The sequence below is a fragment of the Polyergus mexicanus genome, unplaced genomic scaffold (genome assembly GCF_030449975.1).
Source record: "Polyergus mexicanus isolate NDT 795.1 unplaced genomic scaffold, iyPolMexi1.0 SCAF_3, whole genome shotgun sequence".
Classification (NCBI taxonomy): Eukaryota; Metazoa; Arthropoda; class Insecta; order Hymenoptera; family Formicidae; genus Polyergus; species Polyergus mexicanus.
In genome coordinates, this window is record NW_027223323.1 from 13,139,516 (window position 1) to 13,161,815 (window position 22,300).

A 22,300-nucleotide genomic window follows, 5' to 3' on the forward strand; every position below is an offset into this window, starting at 1 on the left:
GTCAAATTTATAGCTTGCATAATCTAAAAATCCTTAACTCGCTGTTTTTCAACCCGCGCGACTATACACACGTGAACCGGCTGACAACCGCTTCCCTCAACATATACCGGCGCAAGGATGGTCATGGTCGATGGTCGGTGGTGGTTTGAAACACAAAGGGCGAATCCAGTCGGAGGATGGGTCGCGATGGGTGTGAGAAACGGCAGGATAGAGAATGAGGGAGAGAGAGGGAGAAGCAGGCTTCTCTCGAATAATCCGTGGACCGAAATATCGAGCGCTCGGAACTCACGCGAGTCCCTCTCTCTCTCTCTCTCTGCTCCTGCCGAAGCTCTCGGATCGATAAAAACCGCGTTACATCCTGCGAATTACAATATCTTTTTGGTTACTCTGCCGCCACTTAAGCTATATTTCGGATTAATATCGCGCGAACATGTACAATTTAATAGTTATATGCAAAATACATCACGATTGCTTGATGGAAAACATAAGTATTGGCTAGATGTAAATGTGCCAAAATGATGGACTCTAAATAGGTTGTATGATTTAATTAGTTTACTAGTAAAATTGATACTAGTTTACATACACACATATGGTGTGTACACAACATTCATCATTGCTACGTTCGATTGATACGTAATTTATCCCGATCTATGGCTGTCTGGAATATCAACGGATTCATCCAACAATTGCGGTGTAATATGTGTATAACTGTAGATGAGTAATATACAGGATGTCCCCAATTTAAATGGCAAAACTTCAAGAGCGTGTAGGGGATCGAAAAACCAAGGCAACAATTCCTTTAGAGGTTTGCTCGTTTTTGCTCCATTTTAGAGAAAATCGCAAAAATTCAATCTCTCATTGTCAGTTGCTCTCTTGAGTCGATTGGCACCGAATTGAAGCAACTTTCTGCTTCAAGGTTCCTTACATATGTAAACACTTGATGTTATCCTTTACGGTGCTAATCAATTCAAGAGAGCAATTAAGAGACCGAATCATAGATGCAGTGCACCAAATATCACTAGAACAATGTCTAGTTGCAATTAATGAGGTCAGTGCTAGATGTAATGCTTGCATCGCTGCAAGAGGGCAACAATATCTTCATTAAATAGATGACAACATAAATAAAATGTAAATAAATAAGTAAAAACACGAAAATTTGTTTCGTCCCTTTTTTCGTGATTTTCTCCAAAATGGAGCAAAAGCGAGCAAACTTCTAAAGGATTCTTTCCGTCTTAGCTTTTCGGTCACCTACATGCTCCTGAAGTTTTGCCATTTAAATTGGGGACACCCTGTATATTGCTTGTGCAAATCAAGATATATACTTTATTTACAAAAATTACTACAAAAATTTGTAGTACTCGTTGACGAATAAAAAAAATATTGATATTAAAAATACTTAAAAATTTTAATTAACATAACACAAAATAGAAACTTTTTGTCTTCTATTTTTTATCTAGAAATATCAATCAATGAGGAATCAATGATTAAATTAAGTAATTTGAAACGATGAATGTCAAAGAAATATTTACTCTATTATATACACAATTGAAGAAATAATTGATATATTTCCGTATCTAAAAAATATGTAGATCTTTTAAAATATTTATGTACTTACTTAGTTTATATTATTTCTTGATATTTGAAATCTATATTAATTGTCTCGTCATTTCTATTCTTATAAGACTATAAAATTTATTCCCTCTTATTTTTACTCGTGTAATACTCCGACATGATATGGAATGTTAATCAAACATAATGAAGCCGTATATTTACAGTAAATCATATACAGTAAAGGGGACACCTCTCTTCAATCGATTTTCATAAGATAATGCCGAAGACATTGCGATGCGCAATGTCCTCGATTAAAAATGGCGGCTGCGATCCCAAACTCACGCCATTCTGTCAATATGGTGAGTTTAGCGAACCCCACCCGGACCCGAACCTAACTGAATGAGTGTTTCGGTGACGGACGAAAACGAAAGTCCTTTCGTCGTCCGACCCGGATGGGTCGATAAAATACATCGAAAGGAACCAGCGTTAGAGCGGGGAGAGCAGAGAGAGAGAGAGAGAGAAAGAGGGGGGGGGAAGAAACCGACATATACAGAAAAGCGTCAACGCTTGACGAGAGTTGGAACAAGAAGCTGGTGGTTGCGAAAGGGCGGAAGAAAGAGAGAAAAAGTGAGGTAGTCCACGAGATGGAGGAGCGTGTCAGGATAGAGCGGTGAGCGGAGCGCAGATTTACGGATACGGCCGTGAATAAAGAAGAGGAGAGAGCGGGGGGGGGAGGGGGGTGGCAAGGATTGTGAGGATGGAAGAGTGCGGTGGAGATACGCGGGCGGAAGGGATTCATGGTTTCGCGTCGATGCGAAGAAGAAGAGGGGCAACGGAACGCAATAATGGAAACGTGGCATTGACGGGGGTACGGGGAGAGTACGGGGGAACAACGATATAGCCTCAGGGTTGTACGGGTGGCAAAGGGAGGAGAGGACTCGGGGCTGTTGACCGGGGCTCTCTGAATTTGAAAGGCTTACTTACGCGGGCTTGTAGTGAGGCAGGACGCGATCCCGCTGTGTCGTGCTGCTGATGGGCGCAAGAGAGAGAGGCAGAAAGAGAAAGAAGGAAAAAGAGAAAGAGAGAGAGAGCGGGGGGAGGGGAGAGGGAGAGAACGACACAACTACTACACGCTACTACTACACGCAAATGCCTCGACACCGCCCGAATTTCGCAATAGCGGTGCCCAAACACAATCCGTGCTTCACGGAACAACGAATCTTCCAGCTTGCTTCGCATTGAAAGAAATTATTCAAATGCTTGAATTTGAAAATCTGTTCATTATAACCGAGAATCTATTATATACATATAGTAAATAATAAATAATTCGTCAAATTTCAATTATTTATTATATATATGGTACATGTAGAATGATATCTCAATGACTATTTTCATAAATGTCATATGTAATTCTTTATATTAAAAATTTTTAATAAGTAATTTGTTATTGAAAAAAATATAAGATCTTTTATTTGAAACGTTTAATCAAATCACGAATAGTGAGGATTGCTTTTCATTATAGAAGCGTATTGATTAAATAATTTATATATTAATATATACGATCAAATTAAACTTTCATGAAAATTGTAATTAAAAAGTAAATTAACGCGTTACATCGATCCGCGTTTACATCGTTGATATTTATATTTACAAATGTATGTGTCTAATTTGATATAAGAATAAGATACGTCACTGTGTATATTCCAAATGAAATAACGCTAATGATGTTTTGTTTTGTAAATTATATGACAGTAGCGTCGTTCCCCCAAAATATAATATACGTAACGATAAAAGAAATAATGAATCACAGTGTTATCTTACTCCTGCGCGATAATGCTCTTGCCAAGATAAACGAATTATGTAGAGAATTAAAGAGTACAATGATAGATATTAATAAATCGGAGAACATACATTCATTAATATATTAATGATAGGAAATTAATAAGAAAAAAGAAAAAAAATTAACAATACGAAGTGTAATATGAAATTTTTCTCGTTCAATGCGCTTTTATTATTACTCAGTGTAATTATTAATTGCATCTGGAAAGCAATTGAGAGAAATAATACGCGAGATCGTTCATTATTTATCAAAACTTATCAAAATTTTGATATGATGCGAGTCAACTCAGTGTCATTCTTACCAATCAGCCAGAGATATATTATTCTTACAAGAGAATAAAAAAAAATCTAAAAATGCTTTCTAAATATAATTCCCCCCGTCACGAAAGATAATGAATATGCGCAATCAACAATAATCGTCAGATTGAGCGCGCCTGCTGCTTCGTACAATTTCGTTTCATCGAAAGCGACCTTGAATGCGTATGTCAGCCGACCGGGGCCGTTGTGGGAGGGTAGCAAACCCGTATCGATCTCCGCAGGAACGCGGACTCCTCGCCGCGGTCCTGTCCCATTCGCAAAGCCATGCCACCGAAACCCCTTCTCCATAACTGGTCGAAAGTCTCGTGTCCTTGGAGGTTGAACGATGGGAGAGAAGAGGGCGCGGCGTGTCGGATACAAGGGTCGTATAGGGTCGGTACGGTCCTATGGATATCGTCCGTTCCAGGAATGAACCTCTTGGATAAGGGAAAAGATTTCGGCATGCATGTGAGAGAGTGTACCGAAAATTATACCAGCGCAAAGCAAAAGCTTATCGTGATTGTAAAGAATCGTTTGTTATTTTGCCAAATGATAGATATTTTTAATTCAATTATGAAGTTGGGGAGCGAGCTCGCGTTTTTTCGAATTTTAATTGCGATATTGGCCACACTCGGATATATAACACGTAACCGATTGTAGCAGTTAAAACGAGCCAATTAAAAGTGCGAAGCACCGTTGAGAGTAACTTAAGTCGAGCAAGATACTTTGATCTAAGGAAAGAGCGACGACAACGCTCTTATTTTATTCCATGAATAAATAGCAGAGGGAAAAATGCGAATAATATCTTCTTCTGAAAGGATACTTGATATTTTATAAAAACAACTCTCAATAAGAATGATGATTCATTTTAAAGGAAATTTAAACCTTTTTAATCGAACATTAATTGATATCAATAATTTAAAGAATTCTATGTAGCTCTTTACATAATATTTTAAAGAGAAATTTTTATATATATACTGGGTGGCCCATTTTAATACATCCAGTCGAATATCTCAAAAACCAAGCCCGGAAGAGAAAAATGTTTCAAACAAGAGTTGTGTGGCTTCAAGGGGGCCGTAAGATGGTGACAATGATTTGACCTTGGAAAAACATTTGAAGGTCATGTGAAGGTCAACTTTAAAATCTTAAACGGAAACCCCCATTTTTTATTTAGTATTCTTGTAGCTGACATCGAGAGCTTTCCAAAACACTATAATAAAGTATTTTTTTATTATGTACTTTTTGAGTTATTTTATATTTTAATCTGACATATTTTGATATAAAAAATTAAATATCTCGTAAAATATTTAGTTTTCGATAATCTTACCGTAATACTTCTATGTACAGAATAATGAGACAAATCAATTAGTATAAAAAAAAAATTGTTTTTAAGAAAATTATTTACAATGTATTTTTTTAAACAATTATTTGTTTTTTTTAGCACTAATTAATTTGTCTTATTATTCTGTACATAGAAGTATTACGGTAAAATTATCGAAAACTGAATATTTTACGAAATATTTAATTTTTTATATCAAAATATGTCAGATTAAAATATAAAATAACTCAAAAAGTACTTGATAAACAAATACTTTATTATAGTGTTTTGGAAAGCCCTCGATGTCAGCTACAAGAATACTAAATAAAAAATGGAGGTTTCTATTTAAGATTTTAAAGTTGACCTTGACATGACCTTCAAATGATTTTCCAAGGTCAAACCAATGGTACCATCTTATGGCCCCCTCGAAACCAAACAACTTTTGTCTGAAACATTTTTCTCTTCCGGACTTGGTTTTTGAGATATTCGACTGGATGGATTAAAATGGGCCACCCAGTATAGATATATATAATTCTGCAATATATATATTGCAGAATTCACATTCAACATGTGTGTCATTATAATTATTTATGTGTAGAAATAATGAATAATTGAAATATAATAGAAATATGTAAAATATATATTATGAAAACTATACCGTAAATTTTGAATTTTTAAATTATTTATAATAAGATGAATATATATTTCGCAGAAATATATATGTGTACATTAATTTTTAATATAATTTTATAATTCTTAATATATGTAGTTTAAACAAATAATTCCAGTCAATAAATCAAAGCAGATTAACGCGTCAAAGTTTTTATGCAGCGTCACGTTTAATCGACGTGAGATTTTTTTATATCATTATTCGAATTTTTCATATCATTACAAATTTAAAAAAATTATAATTTTATATGAATTATAGAAAGAATTCTTAAGAAAGATATCATCCTCTCATTTCTTTTAAATGGGCAGTATATTTTTGAAGATTTTTTTACATGCTGTTGTTATCTTGATTGAACTATAAAGTACGAAGTATGTTAATCAATCCGTGACCATGAATCCATGGTCGTTAAATTTCAAAAGTTACGTACTTCGTTTCCTGAATTAATAAGTCCGCCCACGATGTGAGTGTGCACTTGAATACTCGCTTTGTGCGAGTATTGCGTTTCCAAGCTTACGACTTATGATTAGCGTAGGAAGAGTGCCGGGTGCTTTGACAGAATTAATGAACTATTATATGCGCGCTAATTATTGCGTTTCCTCCGAAAATCTATCATTTTCATCGTGCTTCCGTTGTTGCATTATATCTTAAGACACCTCAAACTATTGTACTTTTACACTATATTTACTCATGGAAAGAGAACTTTTATAAACCTTCGAAAAAAAGGCAATAAAATGTTCGGATAACGATATTGGAAATGATTTTTCTTTTTTTGTATATTGAAATGTTTAATAATCGAAATATTAGCCGGGAAATATATTTCGAATCTATGTAGGATACATCGCGTATACATTATTTGTCTATAAGTTCAAATACAACTTTATTTAATATATTCCTTCGATCTTTAACTTTTAAGAAATCTGATTACATCTTTTCGAAGCTGTGTGTACTTTTAATTTTAATCTTTTATTCGACAAATTATAACGAAGTTTATTTTGCATCAACTTTTACGAAGAACGAAAAATTTCATCTGCGTGAGTGAACGTCCATCGGTATGTTGCTTTTGTCACGTTTTACCACGACCTATCCAACTTATAATTCCAGGACACATTCTCGTACGTTCTTACGTGTATGCGAGTGTGCGTACTTATGCATGTGGGATACAAAGAAAAAAACTAGATGTATGAGAATGGGGTTCGTCATGGACCGGGCGTCAACAAAAATTTCTGTTTACTAGCTTAGCTTATTTACAGACAATCTCCGAGATGTATTGACATGTACGTCTATAGTACAAACAAGATATATCGCGGAGAAGATAAGAAGCTGCGGAGATTGATGAGAAGAGAGTTATGACTTGCTAAACGAACAAAATCAAATTTGTTTCTGATTATTTGGTTTAAAAACATTTAAATAATTTATTACTACTTACGTATGTTTATTTATTACTATATGTTTTTCATACTGTACTTATTACTATATTATTATTAATGAATAAATATTATATGCAGCTCGGTTAATAATTGATATCGGATGGCTTTTTTTTTTTTTAATCGAATTGAAAAATTTGTCAATTTATATATCATGAGAAATTAATTATACAATTTAATGATGAGTTTGTCGGGAATGAAATAAATATAAATGAAAATGGAAATATGAATACTTAATAATATGCGTATTTATCGAGAGCGATGTGATAAAATTTTCCTACTTGCGGGAATTTTTGTAGTTTTTATTTCACTGTATATTTTGTGAGATAAAAATTACAATTAGAATTCTTGGAACTATTGTTAAGATAAAAGTATCAAAAATTGATTTTCTCTTTGTGTGTCTGTTATTATTATTAGTAACGCTTTTGTGAATCAAGCAAATTTTGTCAGATCGTTAAAAATAATTGTGAATGCCGAGTCACGAGTATACGAAATAAGCGAATAAAGAATACACGCACGCGCGTGAAGACCTCTATTGTATTCGCTTTTGCCAACAATATCAGAATTTTCATATATAATATTATAAATCTTTTTCTCTCTCTTTATCTCTTTATCCCTTTATAATACTAATAGCTTTCGGATGTGATTTGTTTGTCAAAGGAGTTAACGAATCAGAGTAAAGTGAATACTGAAGTTCATTTAATTCCGTGTGAAAATCGCATTATATAAATTCTCTTACTATTTTGAAATTCGCTGTACTGTATATATCCTAATGGAAACAGAACATTTTTCTCTCGTAATCTTGAAAAATTTATCTATACATATATTCTGTAAAAATATGTATGGTATATGCCGTTACATGTCATCGTTTGAGACTTCTTGCAGATCAAATCAAATCTGCTAATACAATATGCAAAATGATTTTATGTTTCTCTTCTCGCTACTTTTATAAGACTCATCCAAGAAATCGATTTAAATTAATCTATCTACCAATCTTTCCGTTACTAATTTCACTAATTTTTCTCGAAGAAGTATTCTTTTATTAATTTTTAATATCGAATCAATCTTTTTTTTTTTTTTTTTTTTTTTTTTTTTTTTTTTTTTTTTTTTTTTTGTTCGCGGATCGAAAGTTTACACTGCGAAATGAGAGAGATAAGTTGTTATTCATTATAAGTATGTATGTATATATCTGTCTGCTCTGTTGAAAAGAATCTTCTCTCCAGTTACACAAAGAAAGAAAGAAAAAAAAAAAAAAATATCTAAGTTCCTTTTACAGACAATTCACATCTTCGGATTTCATTATAATTGAAAAAGAACTTTTTCTCGACCATTCTTAACAATGGTATATTTAAAAAGGAATACAAATTCATTATGGTATTTTCCAAGAGTTAATTGTCTCTGATAAAGAATCCAGATCTATACTTTTTTAACGAATGCCTCTAATGAACATTTGGTTATCTCTTTAAATCTTTTGACTGGCTTTGTCTGTATCGTGTGGATGCTATATAAGTATGAGGATAGCACATAGATGATGTAACGCGGAAAAGAAACAGTTACGTTTGAAGCGCGTTGTATAAGAGTGTCTTTATAAGAACCATCTGGACGTAATTTATCGTGAATAGAGACTCCCAAATTAAGTCCAATCCAAATTAATGACTTCTGCCTTAATTGTCTTATCAGCAACAGTGCGGAATAATATCAGCAGCTCTCGCGATGGATATTAAATTTTCCACGCATATATTCTATATGGTGTATTTAATGTCCATCGCAAAATTATATTGTAACGATACCGTTACTAACGGCCTCGCAGGCCGATCCACCGCGCGCATTCTGAGGCTCGGCGCCATAGGCGACTCTAAGCTCCCACACCCGTGGCCCCCCACCGTAGGGACCATCCCACCACGTGCCGTATCGTGCGAGTGGGGGGGGGGGGGGGGTCGGCCGTCGGTATATAAGACAGTCCGGCAAGCGTAGCAGCACCAGTGATGCGCTGCATCACTGTGGGATTTTTTCCCATGTGGGAATCTTCGTGCGCGTGCGCAAGCTGACGTCACAGCTAGACCTTTCAGCTGCATCTACGGACGTATCTGGCTGCAACATTAGGCGTTCCCGATCCCGATTTCTGTTACGTAGAACTCTCCGGATCTAGAACCGACCATCATTTTTTGCTCTTATTTTTTCTGTTTTGCTTTATTTTATTTTATTAACAATTAACTCTTTCAACGATCCTCTTAACAACAAAAGATGAGGATTCGAAGAAATTATACGCAATCGTTTTCAAATATATTATCGAAAACAATAACTCTATTAATTACGGTATATTTATAATGAAATTAATAGCACGATTAACCGATTCGGATAATAATAGGAGGTGGCAATATAAAAATCTTGTTATGTGAAAATATTATTATTGAACTGTATTACGTGAAAAAGAGGCATTTGCACATGAGGCACAAATCGAGGTAACAAGGTGTGCGAGGGATGGACGTGGAATAAAGTTACGTAGACATTAGTAGGCATGCACAGTTTATTGATGCAAACGATCTGCCTTTATTTTTGAGACTCTTCCGACGTTTTTCGATGAGATAAAGAGTTATTTATTGACGAATATTATCTGACCGTCAATGAATTAGCTTTTGAACGGCGTAAAGATCAGCAAGCGGTTACGTCATCGTCTGAAAAGATTTGGATACGGTCGAATAAATTACGCGTATGTCTTTTTTTTGTGTAATGAAAAATAAAACGTAACGTGGCGTTCGCGATGCGCTTAATTAGATCTCTGATGATTATAATCGACGAAAGTAGCTTTCGCGACTGCGATCTTGCCGCTTTTCACGAGGATTGAATCGAAACAATCGATTTATCGTTTAAGCATTCGCCTGCAATCTCGCAAAAATATTGTATATAATACTGCGTAAAAAGAATTGCGGTAAAATTACTATTGCTTCGTCCGTTATCGTGTCTATGCAGTGGCGTCATTGAATTTTTATGCCATTGTTTCGCGACGAGCTTAATTATTTATTGCCTGTCGCGCAGTAACGACACGAGCGAGATATATAATATATCTCTCCTGTCATATCTCGCGATTTACATTATTACATTATTACGACATTGTGTGAAATGTGCATTTGACAGCTAACATTCACTTCAGGGAATCGCTCGCGAGAAAACTTATTATCAGATTTACTATAATATTTTTCCGTATTATCGGTATTAAGACAATAATTTTGTCGATATCAACTTTCGATCGAATTTATCAAAATGCCTCTAGCAATTTATCTTTGTTCAAAGAAAAATTATTTATGATTATATACATTTATAATTATATGTAATCTTTTATTTTATATATTTTATTTTACTGTCAATTTTCGCATAATATTTTAACTCTTTTACGTAATCATGTAGAGTATCAATCGTAAGTCTTGAAAGAAGAAAGAAAAGTCACTTTAAGCGCTCATATGGGAGACGCGATAGAATTGTTATTTGCTCGACGCGATAACACGATTGAAAAACGCGGTGCCACTACGCGCTTAGGACAAGGTTGTATTGGTCGAATTGGTTTAATTATCTCTGTCTCTTATCCTGTTTTTGCCAAGCCTCTTGAGGTCGCTATACCGTCCCAACAGCGACTGTATGAACATCAAAGCGAAGTCTTAACCGCCGTTATCGGCGCGATAACAAACGATCCAAGGCCACCGCTAGAATAATTACTCAAAATGATCGTGACATGGTGTAAAAAAAAAAAAAGTGTCATGTAATCTCCGTATGCTGATTTCGGCAATAGTATTCTTAATAACTACAATGAAGATACGAAATATTAATTTTTACTCGAGTCGATAAACGATCTTTTGCTGCGTTATCTTCCTTTTATTATTTATTATTCACTTTGTGATTATTCTTACTACGAACAAAGCTATTAATACTACAGATAATCAAACCAAATATAAACAAAATATTATCATTGTTAATATTGAAAATGGTAATTTATTAAATGTCAAAAGTCAAATATTCACACGTAGATCCAATTAACTATATGGGGTACTCTCTCTTCATTAGCTACTTCTCTTCATTTATAACAGGGACAATCAACGAAATATATTTAGATTTTCCATTTTTATAATATTATTTCATTATGCACAATTTCAATTTTCAAAAATTAATTAATATTCACGATGTAACTGCAATCGTTGTCAGAGTTTAGGTGCTAAAATTAATTTAACTCTCTTACGTGTCTCTTCTATAATTGCAGCGATAATCAACGAGCGTATTTTTAAATTCACCGATTTTTTTATCTTCGCGGATTAATGTTTTTGTGATAGATCGGCACATGTTTTATTTGTATTATATAGCGCAGGTTGTGTTCTATCGTCACGAGATACTCGGAGATACTCGCCAGATAGGCTCTCGGCCAGATACGCAGCGGATACCAGACATCGTACCAAAGGCGCCGATTGTTTATTGCCGCTGATGTGTCGCGAGAGAAGCGTGTCTCGCGCGAGATAAATATCTCGGATGACGAATTAATTTAATATGCTTTAAATCGATTGATTCGATTTACGCAAACGATGCGGAATAATTTATCGGAATCGATCAAGATTTCAATAAATTATCGGCCACAATTTTTAAGAGGGACGCAAATCTCGCACGTGCGGATCGTAAATCACGCCGCTAGCCTTGATCTTTAACCTGACTTGTGTCCAAGAATCCTGCATGGCATCCACCCGGTAATGCGCCCGATGCTTTTCAAACAACACATTGTAATCTCAATGATATTTCTATTCATAACAAAAACACTCATTAATATTAACGCGAGGCTCACGGTGCCAAAAAAAAAAAAGCGATCGATTAATACGATTTGGAAGCTTTAACTGTCTAATTCGTGCATCTGCATCGTGCGAAATATACGCGACATAACTTTACACAGTTACGTACAAAATTATTTATAGCTTTTTTTTTTTTTATGGTTTGTTCGTAACTAAGAGGTTTATTGGAGGGTCAGGTTGTTACAACTCTGATTCATTATATAAGTGATTCGAAAACGAACAAAAGGATTAGAATCATAAATGAACATTTTGTCAAGGTGCTGTAATTATGTATCTGCTTATTTTATGCGTGCATCGAGCAACAGGTCGTCAGAAACTTCCACGCGTTTGTAAGAGATGCAACGTGTAAATCATATATTTTCTTCAATAAGCCAGATAATCTCTTCACGATAAATGCACTTACGTTTCTACGAATTATAGTAGAAAATTATATCGAATTTGATGGATGTAAATTATCATTGATGAATGCGTTGACTTGGCAATAATTAGCAAGACACTAAATATAACATGTATAATATCTGCGGTATCTAAGTATACATTGTATATCGTATATCTACACAGTATGTTAATTGGCAAGGAAAAAGAAACGCGTCATGCGCGTTGTTTCTTAAATGTTCGATTACGTAATCTTACAATGTCACCATATACGTTGATAAAGTATTTGTATTAAAGTTGCAGCAATCCATCACAATGTCGATCTACCAATGGAAAATTAATAGTTTGAATAATTCGAACAAGTTATTGATCTCTCTGGTAATTTGTTACCGACATCTTTTTCTTATATATATATATATATCTTATATATTTATATAAAAGATACACAAATAACATATAAAAAATTAAAATTATAGCGAAATATTTTATTAATACACAATGCTTTTGAATAATAATAATAATAATGAGAATTTTAATTAAAATAGTCCCAATAATAATAATAATTATTATTATTACTCTAATTGAATCTATCTCAATTTGTTGTAGAGATATCAAGTTAGCAATGAGTTGATATACATATGTGGAATAATTAAGTTTCGAGACTTTCATATAAAAAAGTTTATTTTCAATCGTACAAACCTTAGACAATTAAAAAGTTTCAATATAATCACTACCTAACTCGACACATTTACAATTAGTTCAACGTTTCCGTCAACGTTTGCTCAAAGCAGCTCTGATAATCCTCTGAAGCAAGCCTTTTCAAAATTTGAAACATTCTTTTTTTTTTTTTTTATGTCATTTATTTCTTCGTAACGTACTTACGCATAGCTGATTCTCCGTAGCCTTGTTCAATCATTTGTTACGTTTCTATTGGCGACTTCTCTAATTTAATGCAGAATTTAATGTTGGCGCGTTGTCACAAGCGTTCCTTCCATTACACCGATTTTTAAAGAAAAATTTTGTAACATAATTTCGCACGACTGCATCTTATTAACTATTGAATCTGCAATCTCCTTAACTATTGAACGTAAAAATAATTTAAAACTTGCACCACGTGTTGAATATTGAATTGTGAGTAACCCACCTAAAATAAAGCACAAACGGATCAAACGAAAATACGAAGCGAGTCTCGAAACTTAATTATTCGACAGTATATGTGTCATTTCTCGTGAAATTTATAATGTTTGATAATTTCTTTTTATCGAATATTTCAAGAAAAAAGAAAGAGATGGAGGACATTAAGTTGTTTTATATAAGCCATTTTGGGAAATTAAATTTTTGAGACACGGACAGTGAGAGAAATATTTTATTCGCCATTTAATTTAAAATCTCGTGGAATTTTAACGCAAATTAAAAATATTGAATATTAAATTTTAGAAAGCCGTGATTTGTGACAAATGATGAGCTTTCCTAATTTATATATGTGATGTTGTAAGATACTCTGTAATATATGAGATTTTGCAATTTTTTTTAAATTTTACATATTTTTGCGTCGAAAAATATATAAATTTTTTCAATTTTTTTGTAAATTGATCTATGTCAAGAATATTAATTATGCTGAATTCGTAAACTAATTCATAAATATAATTGTACTATATTAATTATAATTTTTTTAAATAGATATAGCGTGTTCATATAAGATTACTTTAAAATGATTGTACTCATTTGCCCTCTCATTTTTGCTCTCGTCGACCAAATTCTCTGGTGACACATTTAAATACTGGAAATGCCTGCCTCAAGGCCGATGATGATCACGAAGACTCATCCCATACATGCACACTTATATTATCGTCATCTTGCAAAACATTTATAACCGAACTGGATATTAAGAATCTGCTGCAAACATATTTTAACGTAATCGAGAAGAAATATTTCTATATGATCGTTAACTTTGTATTTATATTATCCCTTTCTAAAAAAGGCGTGAAATCTTGAACTCAAATATATCAAAGCCTTTTTTATATAATGCTGATTAGCAGTCTCGCATGCGCGCTGCGACTTGCTTCACTCGTGTTATTTGCATCTGTCAAATCACGCGAATTTTGACAGTTCGATAGCTTGTGAAAGAAAAAGTTAAAGTTGTGGAAAGAAAAGTTAAAAAATTGGAAGATATCCGTAAATAAAAGCGCGCGTCTGTATTGTTCTAGTACTACTCGAGAGTGGAAACGAAATATATGAAATTAGCCAAATTTTTGTTTTTTTTTAATCGTGTTTCGATTAAAAACACGTATAGAAATAACAGACGAACAAATTACTATTGCTCTTATTGAAAGAAATATATTACTGTACAATGTGAAGTATCTATTATAACATTTATAACAATATATACGAACGATGTTCCAAATTAAATTTAAGAGACAGTTTTTAGCTCCAATTTTGTATTAATTTTTACTTAATTAAAATTACCATGCATTAAATTTATTATATATTAAAGTTGTTATTATATTCTAAATATTATTAAACGGACAATAAATTTATATAAATACAGAATAAAATTTATAAATATCTTAATACTCGAATTTTTGTATACACACGCGATTGAAATTATTTTTGTGAAAATTTTTATATCCAAGGCATCAATATCACGTCTCTCCGAGGACACTTTAACTTTCTAATATCTCTGTAATGCGGTATAGCGAGTCAACATCCCATGTTAATTGGCATAATTCGATTCTACTTCACGCTTTATGCTTACCATTTATCATTTTAGCGAGAACGAAGCCATCTCAAAGTGATTTCTATAAAATTCTATCTCGCGAAATGGCCGATGTCTCTCGTTTTTGTAATATTATGACAAATATATCGTCGACTTCAGGCGTAAAAGTTATGATCGATAAAACTAGAACGTTGTTACAATCTGCGCAAGTACAAGGACTCGTAAACAAACCGCACATGCAAAAAGTATAATTGTTTGTCGTTAAAAGTGTGCGTGTATATAAAACTGAGATTTTCAAAATAGACTCTATTTCTTTTGCGAATTTTTTGTTAAATTATTTTAATATTTAATATTCTCTATCTTTGAATAAATATACTTATGTATATATATATATATATACAGGGTGTCTCATAATTCACGGATATACATATATAATATATGTATGTATATATGTATACATATATTTTAGAATATGTAAATGTATGACTTATATATAGCGTAGGTATACAATATGTGTGTATTCAAATGTACGAGCATCCAAATCTTCGAAAGTATCAGTGCCATAAATATACATGCGCATGTAAGACACACGCGTGACTGTTTGTTGCACACGTATATACACTCGTATATTAGGTATCAGCATGACTGTGCTATGGACTTATTTTTGTCCATAGTCATGTTACAGTGTATCAGTTGACTATATAACTGCGGAAAGCTATACGAGATAATAAAGAAACTACGTGTCTCTGCGTGAGATATGATATATTCGTACGTAAATTGAGACGTTTGTCAGGGGAGTGGAGAGATTATTGAACCAAAAATTCACGTGTCAATAATTAGGCTGATTCTTCAGCCCATTTTATATTCATCATTATAAGCACGAAACCGTATTTCTTTGTTCTTATGTTAAAACAAGCTGTTATCAGGCGAATATGTATTATTTATAATAAATAAAACAAGAGGGATATATTTAGCTTTAATATAATAATAATTTTAACAGTTATTATATTATAACTATATTATATAATTGAATTTTGCTAGACTATTACATCAAAAATTATATATCTTACATGTAAATGACATTTTTTTTTTTTTGATCGGAATACGATTAAAAATCAGTTGCAATATCGTATGATAATTAATATACTAATTTGTATATAAAATAAAGATTTTGCATTTTAATTTATGGAAATTTATATTCGAGATGGATATATATGTGTTACGCGCACATTATTAATATATAAGATTGCATTAAAATTTGTTATAACTTAATTTATTAAGACGGGCGTATATCGCTTACATTACTGACGAAAATATATACAAAAATGCTTTTTTATAAATTATTTTTTATAAATAAACAGATTTATATTTTACGTTTTATATGTTAATAACTCATTGCTGCTAAATTTCACTCATCATTTCTTTTCCTTGTTACAGTAACCCACGTGCGTCGCGAAACATGGCGGAAAAGCAACGCCGCGACAATCTCAATACAAATATCTCGACGATGGCGGCCCTTGTACCGATTGTCGCTGGAAGCTCGAGGAGGATGGACAAAATATCCATACTGAGGTTAGCTGCTGCCTTCCTGAGAACACAATACAGTAAGTTGATTTATATAAAAAAAAAAAAAAAAAAAAAAAAACTTTCTACAAGATATTTTTAAAATTATAATTTATTATTAATAAACATATTTTCTTCTTATTAACATACTAATATTTCTAAATTTTTCTTCTAATTAAATTCGTCATATTTTAGCTTGTTATTAATTATCATTATTCTAATATTCCTAAATCCTTGTTCTCTTATTATTAAGTTAAATAACAAATGAAGCTAAATTGCTTGTCGTATTGTATATACTTTTTATAATATAAACAGATTTAATCATAGACAATTATAGATAATTATAAGTCTATGCAATCGAAGCTTGTATAATTTACAGAATACGTTATTAAATTAATTTCTCGTCTATATATTGACACGATTCTGATTAGCGTGAAAAGAAGCATTACTTATACGGTCACATACTTTATGCATTATTTACAGTATTCGGACGTCGCTCGACGAATTTTCTTCCCCGGCAGCTCAATGAGTTCGACTTGGAGCAATATTTTGTCGACGTAAGTACATAATGCGTATATATTGTATATATATAAGTGTCTATAATACAAATCTCGAGACGATCGACACTGTGGATTCATTTTTCAAATCATAATAGCATATAGTTGACAGCGAAGGATTCTTTCTCATAGTCACCGCAACAGGGAAAATTGTCTACGTCAGCCGACAAGTGGAGCATCACCTCGGCCATGTCCAAGTGAGTTCTTCCCCCATTATACAATACATATGCAGCGAATTATTTTCAAATATTCTCATTGATACAACTGAATAATTTTGTCAACTCCGTCTCTTCTCTTATCTCTTCTTTTCTTTTAATTAAAATTAATTGTTCGGAAACTTTATACTTTGACAGTTTACATTATTGCGAATAATATAGTTATCTCTGTTCCCAATTTATATAGCAATTAAAAAAAAAACTAATTAATCACGAATATATCAAAATTATCTTTACTTCAACAGATCACCGAGTTCTCTCATGTTCATTCTCCATATCTCGATAAAGAATAGCTTACCGATAGGTAAAAATGTAAATATATTATACCAATGAAAGAGCTGATAACACAGCTTTTCGTTTGCCTGACAGTGCAACATATTAATTCGTTTTTTTTTGTTTTTTTATGAATGATAAAATCAAACTCCCCCATATTCTACATTGCTCGTGGTAAAACGCTTTAAGTACTCGTCCAGTGATTATGTAAGAAAGCTATTCGCCATACATATAAATGTGAAATTTTCCACATCTCTCCTTTTTCTTAATTACATAATTACATTTTTATTTATATTTAATATCTATATTTATATTGCGGCCATTGAAATATAGGACCGTATAATATTTTTCGCGCCGGCGCTGAGATAAGGTAAATAGGTGGTTGGAGCGGGAGGGAGGGAGATAGGGTGAGGACAGAGGAGAGCGATCGCGCGATCTCTCGCGGATGCAGCAGCCGGCAGCTGCAACACCGACTTGCCCTGTAATGCGCGGAGTCTGGAATTATCGATCAAATGTGTGGGTGCAACGCAAATACGCTCCCATGGCAACCGCGCGTTGTATTCTCTTTCTGCTCCTTTTCGCTCGCTATAAAACGTGTACATATTCACCAATATCCGCGAAAAATGATCGCGTGTCCGTTCGCCTGCGCTTTTTCGATGAAAAAATTTCAGTCCGCTGCCAATGAAACGTACGATGATCTCGCGTGGTAATTTATTCACCGGTTCCACGTGCGAGCTTTTTCCGGAAATTCACGCATTCAACCTGACGAGTATACCCTTAATAGATTCGATGAGTTTTCGGAAAAGATAAAATATGTTAAATTGACGCGAAACTAAAAGATATCAAGAAATTTATCAACATTATTTAAATAGTACGGAAAGCGTGTTTTTTTTTGTATGTATAAACAATATTTAAATACATGTACATAATTATATGTATAGGAATTTTGTTTGAACAATAATATACTATAAGATGTATTACACAGTTTAATGGCACATTATAAGGCATCATTGTGTAAATTATTAATATTAATTATTAATAATAAATTATATCAATACGCACGTGATTTTATTTGCAAAATCAAAAGATATAATTTAGATGGATCATTGAATGGATTCTGTTATACTAGTATTTTTCTCCGTTCCGTTCGTCTTCAAAGAAATGAGCAATAATTTCCCATCATAAAATGTGGAATTTGGTCTATCGAGAGAAATATGAATTTTATCGGACCTAATGAAAAATAAACGTTTCAGAAATAATTACATAAAACGGAACGTGTGAGATTAATCGGAGGAAAATTTAAGGATCAAGTAATGAACGTTGCGGGAACAATGAGCATGTCTCCGTTTATATCATGCGATAGATTCGAACCGGTTAATTGTCTGCTGCAGATATTAAGCGCGTATTGTACGAAAATAATTAGTTCGATCGATATTGCGATACATGACGAGAATCTTCGCTTTGCTACTTGCTACGCTTTGTATTTGACTTTGTATCTATAGCATAGTCATCTGACGAAATCGGCGTGACGACCTTTCCGAACTATCGGAGACATCGTAATTATGCACGTGACGTCGCTTCAGCGACGGAATAATTTTATTTCACTTGGAGTCACTGAAAAGCCCAAGTAGAAGAAACTGAGATAATATATCTTTCATCTGGATGCAGAACCGCGTGACAGCAGATTAAATGAGAGATGAGCGAAGAAGTCTTAAACAGAGTATAAAAAAACATTTTATGCTGTTACCTTGAAATTGGAAATGTGGAAGCTAAAAACTGCCTACATGTTCAGATATACTATATTTCAAATTCGAACTCCGATGTTGAAGGTAAATTCCATTTCAAAGCGTTTTTAACTGTTGCAAGCGAATTCCGCGAAATATGAATCAAAAATTTGAAATACGATAGCGCGATAAAGTATTTAGACAAAAATTTATATAATTTATGTGAATTTTTATATTTTACAGATGGTTAATTAATCTTGTTTCTTTTGCGAATTATAATTGACACGTTAAGAGCAAACATCAATTATAATTCTTGCGGGACAAATAGATTGTATCATTGAAATTTGCCTTTTGAATTTTAGAGTATTTTACATTATTTTTGGCAATAAATCAGAAAGTCGTCCAAAGAGATCGTCACCGTTCGAATATTTTTCATGGAACCGAGTCAACAACATCAATTCAACTAGTGGCCGAATTCCAAGTTTGGAATCCGCAAATAATCGAAACACGAAAATAACGAAGATCAACAATGTACAAGTCGGTCATTAATGATGTTTCATATTCACAAGATTATCTCTGTAATAAGTACGACTTGCACCGATCGCTTTTATAAAAAATTAAAAATTGAAATATTAAAAATTGAATGTAAACATATGAAATGCCACTTCTATGTCTACCATATATGTGTAGAACTCTCATTTACGAGGTCTTGATTTCGTAAGATTCTTCAATTCTCACGGCTAAATTTTGAGGCTTAGCGAAACAATCTTTTTGCAACATATAAGGACCGTGGGCGCTAATGATGGTTAAAATAACCGACAATTTTGGGGCTTTCGGTGAAGAAAATGTGGATTTAGATTGTGACCTATGACGTAAGAACCTATCAGGGTCTTCAAAATAATACGACCCTGCGAATATTAGGCGATGGACCATGGGCTAAAGAATATATACCTGAATATGATACCAATTAGGAGAGATATTATAAAATAAAAAACAAATGGAGAATGCAAATTAATCAGATTTTTTTGATAGATCACAGCGTCGTCTAGTTTTACATTTGTGAATCATTTTACATTTATGAATGTTATTGAATAATTATATATTTTTGTGCTTTTGCAACGGCTCAATTTTCTTTTTTTTTTTTTTTTGTTAGTATTAAAATATTTTGATTTTTTTAAATTAATTGTTATTGATGAGATTTGTAAGGAGAAATTATCGAACTTATGTCATCAAACTCGGGTCATGTAATTGTCATTTCATTGCGAAATGATTATCAAATTGCATGTGTCTTTCTTTATTAATAAATTTATCCCACGGTTCTTTGCATATTTTGGAAAAACATTTAAATTTCATTCTTCTATCATTCACTTGTAGCGTATGAGAATCACATCCCCTGATTTACTATAATTTGCTATTTATCTACGCATTTATTGGATTAAATTGAATTACGCAAGACAATTACGTTAGATATTGACATTAAAGAGAATCATTAAAATTCTAATAATCTAGAGTTTTCAAGAGAGCGATCGTAAAAAATCTTCTCGAACATATATTTTCGTCAAAAGTGCGTGCTTTCATCGTTACAACTGGCCGATATAGGGTTATCGCTCTTTTGTTTACGCACAAGGTGGCACGTGTTTACGCGTGCGGGGTCCAAGATCGCTTTTAGGAAACTGTATTCGACGATTCGAAGCTGATATAGCTCCCGAAACACAAGAAGAATAAAAATGTCACGACACGACGATGATCGTTCGTCGATTATTACATATTTCGCGACAAAGATAAAACTGATTGAAATCTAGGTATCTAAAAATAGAGACGCGCGTACGTATCCCAGAGATCGGGGAAAATCCTCGGAGACTTCAACGCGCGTTTTAAATTCTTGTTCGCGCTTCACGAGATTAACGTTTCGCAGCGGAAAGGAGAAAAAAAGTTCTGCCAACGTGCTTTATCGCTTCTTCATCCTCCCGCCCACCTTTGAAGCTTCCTCTGTATTTTTGCGAGGAAGATAAAGTGTAAAAAAAAAAAAGAATAAATAAATGTCCGCGCTATCGATCGCATTCGTGCAGTGGCGTTCCAGATTCAGGCGTAACGATAATTCGCCACTTTACCGTAACGAACCGGCCCTCGGGAGCCGGCCGAGTTCTTCTCTTCTTCCCCTTTTCTCTTTCGGCTTCTACATGTAAGAGAGATGCCGGAACGAGTGGTCTATATAGAGAAAGAAAGACAGAAAGACAAATAAAGAGAGAGAGAGAGAGAGAGAGAGAGAGGGAAGAAGAAGAAGAGGAGAAGATGGAAGAGTAGGAGGATGATATGTAGAAATGGGATGGAAGTTGTTTGTAAGCGCGGGTTTGCTCTTGTTTTTTAAGAAGAGAACTCATAATCAGGCTGTATTGTTCTCAAGGAGAAACCGCCTGCCGCGAAAACGAGCTTCGACGCCGACGCGGTGCACTATCGTCGTCATCGTCGTTGACGTATCGCGATTCGCTGAGCGAAAGATACCCGTTGGGTTTAGTTAACAATAAGTATAGATAAGGCCCTTTACAAAAGGAGCCTGAAACTTTGCGAACGAAACTTTGAAGTATTTCTATTCAGGGGATGAGGGTGCTCCTCCAGCGTGTGGAAAATTAATCGAATATAGATATATCGATTAGATTTTAATTTATGATAAAGATCGATAATAGTATCTTTTCTCTTGTATTAGTGTGTGTGTGTGTGTGTGTGTATGTGCGAGAGAAAGAGAGAGTTAATTAATAAATGTTGAACATTTAATATTACATAAACGTATCTTTGGGAGGGAGGAAAAAAAAACACACGAAAATATACAATATTAAAAGCGTCAAGATTAGCATTGTTTGATCTTTTTTAAAGTATTGTATTATTTATCAGATTATAAAATCGAACTAAATTAATTAAAAGAGAAACGAAAAGTTGAATAGAATATTAGTCCCTCTA

The 22,300-nt window shown here is 33.4% G+C and overlaps 1 protein-coding gene across 2 annotated transcripts in view; it reads left to right on the forward strand.

The window, feature by feature from the left end:
- Positions 1-22,300, forward strand: part of LOC138932043 (uncharacterized) — a 92,860-nt gene that overhangs the window by 62,701 nt on the left and 7,859 nt on the right. For both annotated transcript variants that reach the window (XM_070293515.1, XM_070293516.1), the window contains 3 exons: positions 16,451-16,617; positions 17,060-17,133; positions 17,232-17,330. In XM_070293515.1, coding sequence (XP_070149616.1) covers positions 16,451-16,617; positions 17,060-17,133; positions 17,232-17,330 — 340 coding nt within the window. The remainder of the gene's footprint in view (positions 1-16,450; positions 16,618-17,059; positions 17,134-17,231; positions 17,331-22,300) is intronic.